The sequence below is a fragment of the Coregonus clupeaformis genome, chromosome 8, assembly GCF_020615455.1.
Source record: "Coregonus clupeaformis isolate EN_2021a chromosome 8, ASM2061545v1, whole genome shotgun sequence".
Classification (NCBI taxonomy): domain Eukaryota; kingdom Metazoa; phylum Chordata; class Actinopteri; order Salmoniformes; family Salmonidae; genus Coregonus; species Coregonus clupeaformis.
Window position 1 is genome coordinate 35,040,968 of NC_059199.1, and position 9,611 is coordinate 35,050,578.

The 9,611-nt window shown below is 41.2% G+C and overlaps 1 protein-coding gene across 1 annotated transcript; it reads right to left on the reverse strand.

Annotated features, from left to right (window-relative positions):
- Nucleotides 1-6,358: 6,358 nt before the first annotated feature.
- LOC123491468 (E3 SUMO-protein ligase ZBED1-like) lies at nt 6,359-7,968 on the reverse strand. The gene is made up of 2 exons (XM_045222256.1): nt 6,767-7,968; nt 6,359-6,444 (listed from the first exon to the last, which is right to left on the reverse strand). The coding sequence occupies exons 1-2, from the start codon at nt 7,833-7,835 to the stop codon at nt 6,359-6,361; spliced, it is 1,155 nt and encodes a 384-aa protein (XP_045078191.1). The 5' UTR covers nt 7,836-7,968.
- Nucleotides 7,969-9,611: the final 1,643 nt, after the last annotated feature.

The following is a 9,611-nucleotide window of genomic DNA, read 5'->3' on the forward strand; positions in this document are numbered from 1 at the left end:
TGTGAGAAAATGAGGGAACGAACATCAAAGTATTTCACTACCGTAGTGGATATTGAAGGTAATCCTGCCTATTAGATCAGATGAGCTTTGTCCAATAATCTGCATGGTTACCTGCGTGTTTAACACTGCCAGCTCTCTCACCAGCATCCTCCCAGCATGGGTAAGGTAATATGTTGGCTGCAGTTATAAAAAATTGGGAATATGTTTACAGAAATGTATTTCCATATTGTTCTTCAGAAAACGTCATGTTTATGTTTAAAGTACATAAACCAGTTTTAAGACCAGAGAGAAGACCAAAGAGTATCAGAATGGATGGACTTACAGAGCTGGGAACCCACAGAGGTCCAGACCAAGGGATTAAAGCCAGACAGGGCCAGTGCCCAACCTCCTCAACCACATACTAAGGAAGAAAATCAGGATCAATTTATGAGTCAGTAAAATGACAGTTTGAATGACAGATTGTTATTGAACCAATCCTGCTAATGAAGCAGTATTGTTATAGCCTGGGTGCCAGTCTGTTTCAGCTCTCTGTCCACTCCTTATGGGATTGTGATGCCAATATCATATTGCCACGATGGAATTGGCAAGAGAGCAGAAAGACTGGCACCCAAGCTATTGATAGGCCTGCAGCATTCTTACCTGAACAAGGACTGGGTCCTCCTGGTCCAGGGTGGGCTCATTATCTTTAAATAAAGGATTGTTTTCTCTAAGTTTAAGAAATACTAGCTACAAGACACCAGACATCTGTCCATGTAGTTAGGCTGATCATATATTTACTTGTGTTTTATATTGTATGACATCAAATGTATGTATGTGTCTGCATAATGTACCAACATGTTCAATTAAACCTAAAGCAACGGTTTGGTTTCAAAGGAGCAAGTTTGTTTGTTGTTGTTAATCTAGGGCTATACTGTAAAAAATCTCATCACCATGATTGCTACCTAAATGACACCCTATTCCCTATTTAGTGCACTACTTTTGACCAGCGCCTTTTAACCATAGAACTATGGGTCCTGGTCAAAATAAGAAATAGGGTATTGGGTGGCATTTGGGACTATTACTATTTAGACATTGTCAAATATGTAAACTTACCCTCCTCAACCGTGACAACACGGTCCACGCTCTCCACGGTGGCCAGTGCATCCTCACCGATACCGTAATATTTGCTATATGTGGTCCTCTGTAGCTCAGCTGGTAGAGCACGGCGCTTGTAACGCCAAGGTAGTGGGTTCGATCCCCGGGACCACCCATACACACAAAAAATGTATGCACGCATGACTGTAAGTCGCTTTGGATAAAAACGTCTGCTAAATGGCGTATTATTATTATGAAAGTAAACTGCCGAACCGGTCGCAAACAACAGGTCAGCTGCACACAGAAGCGACCTCTCGCGGAGGAATCTCAGCGGGGTCGCTTTCAACAAACGACTGAACATAGACCTACTCATTATCGCTCTACATACTGCAGTGATTTTGACTGAGTTCAAAACCATCTGACAATTCTTTCTTAGAATTACAGGGTTTTATAGGGACCATTAATACGTCAAAGTCTTCCATAAGTCATGGTTGGCTATGTTACAATGGGATAAACATGTTTATCAAACTGATTAAAAAACACTCAACAGTTACATCAATTAAATTGAATTTTGAGCATGATTTGGGAGTTTATACAATTGTAAACTATGAAACCATTGTTTAGAGAACAGTAGGAGTATAACCATTTAGAAAATACTGTATCTATGGCTCTAAGTAGGAGTAGAAGGGACAGCGTCACAATGCGCTCGCCATGGTTCTGAAAAAGAACGTTGCTGCGTTCATCAGCTCTGTGATGTTCTAGGCGGAGACACTCACTGAACCACTCACTTTCACGTTCAAGGTGTCAAAGCGTTCAACCAACATGCATTGGACTAAAACATCATTCAAATAGTTACTAAAAAGCCTACAGATATGTTTTACATTATTATTTTAAATCTCCTGCATAAATCAGCTGAGATAGCCTACTCTTCTCATCTCTTCGCCCTCCTGCCCTGGTGGTTATATCTGAGCGTTTTGATAACTGATTGATAATTTGGATTATTCATATCCAAAGTGAAATGCTGATTGTGTCATATTTATAATGTAGGCCTAGTAGCACACGTTTCATGACATAACCCTAATCCTAAAATAGACTAAAATTGAAACCCTGGGCGAGCACACAAGCTCTGGCTGTACAGCCGGCAACAATAATACATCCAAAGAGGGTGGCTGTTGAGGAAATCCAGTACACCAACACAAATCTTCATTAGGAGATAAAAGTAATCAGAGGCTAAAAGAAAATGGCAGACAATAGAAATCTAATGCGTATGTTACGGCTGGTTAGTGTTTTAATTACGAAGGACTCCCACAAATCTATTGTCTCTCTAAAAAACTGTAGGCTGCATATTGGTGGTCAAAGTGGTCGAAACGGTGTAGTGATCCTCGCTAATACAGTGAGCCACATTACAATTCTGACCAAGTGGGTTAAATCTGTTGGAGCGATGCGTAGGGTGTGTGCCTTTCACGCATGTAACCTGGGTTCGCTTCCCCGCCCCTTGTTTGCTACACTATTTTAGGAAAGGGACATCTTCATGACCAACAATCTTACTCTAAAAACGTTTGTGAAAAAAGTTTGGTCAGTCTGTGAAAGTTAGAAAAGGTTGGTTAGTCTGTGAAAGTTAGAAACTTCCAGCAGGAATTGACAGTCATCAGTCAAGGTGGTTGGATTATATAGCTACAGTGGTGCTATGGTTCCAAAAGTGCTGGTGATAAAATTAACATTACTGGCATACATATTTCAAAACAAAAGCCTATGATCAGGTATGGAGTTTTGGAAATGTTGTTAAACCCAACAGTCTATACTCTATAGCACAAAGTGTGATGTCCCCAATGATAAAATTGCATGTTACTCTAATTGTGAGATGTGTTACAGTTTACAATAGGCTACTTGGGTCTACTATACCTTCATCCTTTATTAAAGCATTCGGTTGCTAGCATTATCTCCACAAGCAAGGGTATCCTGGGGAAAGACAAATCTTCTCCTCCCAGTAGACTAACTGGATCAAAGCCGGTAGCCTCCAACATTACTGCTAGATAGCCATGTAAACACGAACCTCAGTGGCAGAGCTAAAGCTCATCTGAGATCTTGCATAGGCTGCTGTTTACCATAATCAGGATATTTTTTTACAAACCTTGGCGATACTTTCTTTGTTCTCGATTCGGAAGAAACTTGTCTCTTATGAACATCTGTGTGCAGTTGCAGGTGGAACTCCAAAAAACAGAGAATATTCAGAAAAATATTAAATCCACTTTTTGTATTGAGCGATAAATACCGCTTTCATATGTGTAGATCTTTCTTTTGGTCGCACTGTGGGAAGTGCTGTCATTAAGGCTACTTCTACAAGCGGCCGCAGCCGCTTCGCATAGAAACGACTAGTTACTGCAACGGTGTTGGGAAATGTGAGATGTGCACAGCTAAAATGCCGAGGACTGTGCAAAAGGTGGATTTAATATATTTTTTGTCGAATTTTCTCTAGTTTTTGGAGTATGCTACCTGTAACTGCACACAGACGTTTATAAGAGACACATTTCTTCCTAGGTTAGGGGTCTATAATTGTAAAATAAATGTGTTTGATTGAATAACTAGCCTAATCTAACTATCGTGGTCATACATCTGGACTCTTCATCATCATCATCATCAACACTTTGAATTACTAAGGAATATTCCTATAGCAACTGGTTGCTAGGGGAAACGAGACACTAGCATTATCCTCTTGTTGTGAGACTGAGAGGGAGGATTGGAGAAGTGCACGAGGAGGGGTGGGAAGCAGAGAAGACGGAGCATGGTTGAAATTCCACCAAATGAATAAGAAGAGGCAGACAAAGTTTGACACATTTATGTTTTCAGTGGTTGACCGACACGAATGAACGAGTAAACCTTGTTTTAGCCTAGTGAAGTATCACAAATTAATACCTCAGTATTAATTATCCACTGCACGGAATCTCCATGAGGGCACAAGTCTGCATGACGATTTTCGCGTAAAGAGAGGCAGCGCGGGAGAGCTGACTTGTCGCCTGGCAGGTATGTTCTGCTATTTTGAATAAAGCTAGCCATACAGCTAATATAAGTTTTAGGCTATTATTAATTTCGTATAGCTAACTAAATAAATGAAGCTATCTAACAGCAATGCTGTTGTGGGCTTACACATGTAATAATTACAACCAGGAGCCTATAATGGAGGAAGTCAGCATTTCAGTCAGTCCTATCATTTATATTGAAAATAGGTTATTATAACACAAGGTAAACACACATTTACAATAATTGTTAGGTCTATGTTATTAGCCAAAAATTTACTGATACAAGTACAGAAACATTCATAGCCAGAGGCAACCTAGGCTACACTGCAATTAACACTATACTTATTATACACGCTATGTTCTACAGTGCTGATTCTAAGAACAGGGTTAATTCCCATAAAGTATTAGTATCTCTGTCTCTATCACATACATGCATGGCCAAGGAAGATAGGTTGCATAAACAGATACAAATATAGAGCGATAAGGCGCAAGGGGGACAGGGGAAGAGAATAAACAGTGAGAGGGAAAGAATTGGTGAGTACGCTCTGTCCTGCAAATGCCAGAGCACATCAGCGCCGGAGCTACATCTAGTTTGATGTAAGAAAGTAGCCTACTCGATTGCCTATCCAGGGGCCTTGTATGTGATCAGACCTGTTGAAGGTGGGGTTCGTGTGTGAATGTGAGTATGAAAGTGTGAGTATGTATAGCTGTAAGTATGAGAACGTATCAGTGTAAACTAGGGGTGTAACGATTCGTTTTAACAACGATTCGATTTGTATCACGATTCGTGGTTGTCGATACGATTCAAGGACGATATTGGTTCATTTAGAACGATAGGATCCGAAACGATTCAGTGACTTGAAATCGATTCAGTAACCTTTTAGCCAAAAATTCAACCAGTGTGACTGAAATATATACCTGGATACTGGACAGTGCAGGTGAAGTTTCCTAGATTCCTGTTTCTTGTAATGGAATCAGGTATCAATTAATTATGAATATAAATAAACAAGTAAACAACAATGAATGGCAAATGCATTCACATTTTATTTGAATAAAGTGCAAACAACACTTTAGGTTGAATTAACAGGAAGTTAAAATTGTCTGATCTCATTTTCAATATTCAATACATTTTCAATAAAAGTACAGTAAGTGCAACCAACATTTCAACAGTAGGTTTACCTGCTACTTCTGCTTTTGTTTTTCAACATAAAAATATTACAATATTAATATCAAAAATAAAGTGCAACCAACATCTCTTCAGGTTGAATTAACAGTAGGTTTACCTGCTACTTCTGCTTTTGTTTTTCAACATAAAAATATTACAATATTAATATCAAAAATAAAGTGCAACCAACATCTCTTCAGGTTGAATAAAGAGTAGGTTTACCTGCTACTTCTGCTTTTGTTTTTCAACATTACAATACAAATACAGTATTAATATCAAAAATAAAGTGCAACCAACATTTCTTCAGGTTGAATGAGCAGTGGATGAACCTGCTACTACTCTCATTTTAATAAACAAACAATATTCAACAAAAGATCAAGTGTAACCTACTAGGCTACTCTTCAATGACTACAGATTTTTTTTTCAAAAATATCAACTGATCAACATGATCTGGCTGCAGAACACTTCTCTGTGCGTTCACTATGTCGCCAGCAGTACTAAAAACTCGTTCTGCTGGCACACTGGTGCCTGGAATGCACAGGTACCGTTTAGCAAGGGTGGAAAGTACAGGTAGCTCTTTCTCCTGAGATCTCCACCACTTCATGGCATTTTCAGTCAAAGGCAACGCATCTTTTGCTCGGTACTTTAACACCTCTGCTCTGGCTGTCTCGCTTGTGGATTTTCTTTCTCTTTGGATGAAGGAATCGCCAAACAGCGCATCTAAGGCTTTCTTCTTACAAGGAGGTGACTCATTTGGAGCTACAATATAAGAAATATATTTCAAAATATAGTCATGTTTCTCATTAATACAAAACAACAACAATCTTTTATTGGTATCACATGAAACACACCTGTGGTCTCTTCATTGAATCCTGACAGCTTTGTGCTTGAGCTTCCCTCGTCTTCCTCCTGATTCCCATTGCTTGCATCTATTGATGTAAGAATGTGTGAACTGTTCAAATTTCTGCTCTGTAATACTGCACACATAAATTTAGAGGAAGATAAAGAACAGATGAGATTTGAGAGAGGACAAATGAAAGGGGAGAAGAGAAAAGAGCAGAGGAAAGAGGAGAGAAGAGTTACCTGGTGGGACACTTCTGCCTCAAAAACCAGTTTTGTGTAGACCTGTTCTCTGTCCTCTTTTTTCCAGGTAGGGCAGTTCTTTAAATCGCGGGTCCAACGCTGATGCTGTTTAAAGAACAAGAATATTGCATTCATTGCATTATTAAATTAAGTTGACCTGAAATTGCAAGTGATGACCACCTCCTCATACACAAAATAATCAGAAGATTAAACTTTAGTATGTTTAAAAGAAATGTGGCACAGTGATGATGTAAAGCCACCATGAACTAAGAATTGTATTGCAGATATCTTGTTTACTTTTCCATATGAAAAAACAACTCAAATTCAAACTTGAAAACGCAAAGGTGTGGCATTTTACAAATTAATACAGTCTAATAACCTAAAATATTAACCAAGTTGATTTTAATTAAGACTCCAAATTAATTACCTATGTTGAGAGCATCTTGGGTGCCTCTGTAGCGTGTGGAGAGGTCACTGGCCATCACCCTCTTAATCTCTGCAACCAGGGTTGAGTCGTCTTCGCATGGCTGTAGGTGTTTCAGCAGTTTTGCTTGAAGAGGAGCAATTACAGAGAGAGTTGGCTGGTCTTCTTCACACATCACAGTGGTTGCCATTTTGACAGGACCCATCAACTGAACAATGTCATCCATGTTGGCAATATCACTCTCACTCAGCGTGCCTACATCTGTGACCCCCTTTCGTAGATCCTTGGACATCAGAGTTGCCATTATAGCTGGCTGTTGTTCCAAAAAACGTTCAAGCATTTCGAATGAACTGTTCCATCTGGTGATTATGTCTTGGATCAGTTTATGTTTTGGTAAATCCATCAGAGTTTGTTTTTCCTGTAGGGCGTGACATGCAATCGGGCTGCGGTGAAAATATCCAACCATTTTTCGCACTTTCCCCAACAACCTGGAAGCACGGTCCACCCCCAAACCCTTCTGCGAGGCAAGGTTGAGTGTATGTGCGAAGCAGGTAATGTGTGGACTGAACTGGGCTTCTGCACCGGCCACAATCATATTCCTGGCGTTATCTGTGACGATGGCAGGATTCTTGTCGTAGATTTTCCACTCCATGCAGGCTTCACGCAGTAACGCGCCAATATTTTTACCAGTATGGGCTTCATTTAAAACTCTGGTTAGCAGAACAAAGGTCTTCATTTTCCACTCCGGATCAATGTGATGAGAGGTAATTGTCACATACCCTTGATTTGAGCATGACGTCCAGCCATCTGTCGTTATCGCTACTCGTTCAGCTTGAGAAAGCGACAGCTTCACATCATTCTTAGTACTTTCGTACAATGCAGGAATAACCTTTTCTGAGAAGTGTGGTCGGCTTGGTATTGTGTACCTTGGCTCCAATGTTTGAATCATTTCACGGAATCCCGGATTTTCAACCACACTGTAGGGTCGCATGTCTTTGCAGATAAACTTGGCAATTGTTGCCGTGATGTTTTTCGCCCGAGCTGAGTTTTGGCCTAGTCTCTGACTAAACATGCAGGCGAGACCTGAGGCTTCTGCAGAGTTGACTTTACCTTTCGCTGCTGTAGCAGCGGGAACGCTGCAAGAGGTGCCTGGACGGTCGGTGTTGTGTGAAATCCCATGGCGCCTTAGTAGGTGGTTGGAGAGATTTGTCGTATTGCCGTTGTACTTTACTTGACCTTTACATATCCTACAAACAGCGAGCGACTTATTTAGAACATCTCCGTCTTTGCAAAAGCCAAAGTGTTTCCACACACTGGACCGCAATGGTGGCTTGATAATTTCTCGCTCGTCGGCTTCTCCTCTGTAGTCCGCCATGCTATGTTTGGTTGTCTTTGCGCCTTTGCGCTGCTGTTGGCGCGATGACGTCACGGATAGGCAGACTGAATTGAGTAATGTTTAAAGCCTTTATCATTAAAAGTGCTAAGAAAAAACATCCATATAAAGTCTGACGTGCTTAAATCCAATGGGTTATTTCCTAGTATCGATACAATCGATTTATTACATTTTAAAACGATGTTAGATCGATATATGTTGTCCAAAAGGCCAACTCGCCGAGCACAGATCGATGTAGTTGGATCATAGGAATATAAATCGATACATCGATGTAGTAGATGGATCGTTACACCCCTAGTATTAACTGCACCTGTTTGAACTCGTTACCTGTATAAAAGACACCTGTCCACACACTCAATCAAACAGACTCCAACCTCTCCACAATGGCCAAGACCAGAGAGCTGTGTAAGGACATCAGGGATAAAATTGTAGACCTGCACAAGGCTGGGATGGGCTACAGGACAATAGGCAAGCAGCTTGGTGAGAAGGCAACAACTGTTGGCGCAATTATTAGAAAATGGAAGAAGTTCATGCTCCATGTAAGATCTCACCTCGTGGGGCATCAATGATCATGAGGAAGGTGAGGGATCAGCCCAGAACTACACAGCAGGACCTGGTCAATGACCTGAAGAGAGCTGGGACCACAGTCTCAAGAAAACCATTAGTAACACACTACGCCGTCATGGATTAAAATCCTGCAGTGCACGCAAGGTCCCCCTGCTCAAGCCAGCGCATGTCCAGGCCCGTCTGAAGTTTGCCAATGACAATCTGGATGATCCAGAGGAGGAATGGAAGAAGGTCATGTGGTCTGATGAGACAAAAATATAGCTTTTTGGTCTAAACTCCACTCGCCGTGTTCGGAGGAAGAAGAAGGATGATTACAACCCCAAGAACACCATCCCAACCGTGAAGCATGGAGGTGGAAACATCATTCTTTGGGGATGCTTTTCTGCAAAGGGGACAGGACGACTGCACCGTATTGAGGGGAGGATGGATGGGGCCATGTATCGTGAGATCTTGGCCAACAACCTCCTTCCCTCAGTAAGAGCATTGAAGATGGGTCGTGGCTGGGTCTTCCAGCATGACAACGACCCGAAACACACAGCCAGGGCAACTAAGGAGTGGCTCCGTAAGAAGCATCTCAAGGTCCTGGAGTGGCCTAGCCAGTCTCCAGACCTGAACCTAATAGAAAATCTTTGGAGGGAGCTGAAAGTCCGTATTGCCCAGCGACAGCCCCGAAACCTGAAGGATCTGGAGAAGGTCTGTATGGAGGAGTGGGCCAAAATCCCTGCTGCAGTGTGTGCAAACCTGGTCAAGACCTACAGGAAACGTATGATCTCTGTAATTGCAAACAAAGGTTTCTGTACCAAATATTAAGTTCTGCTTTTCTGATGTATCAAATACTTATGTCATGCAATAAAATGCAAATTAATTACTTAAAAATCATACAATGTG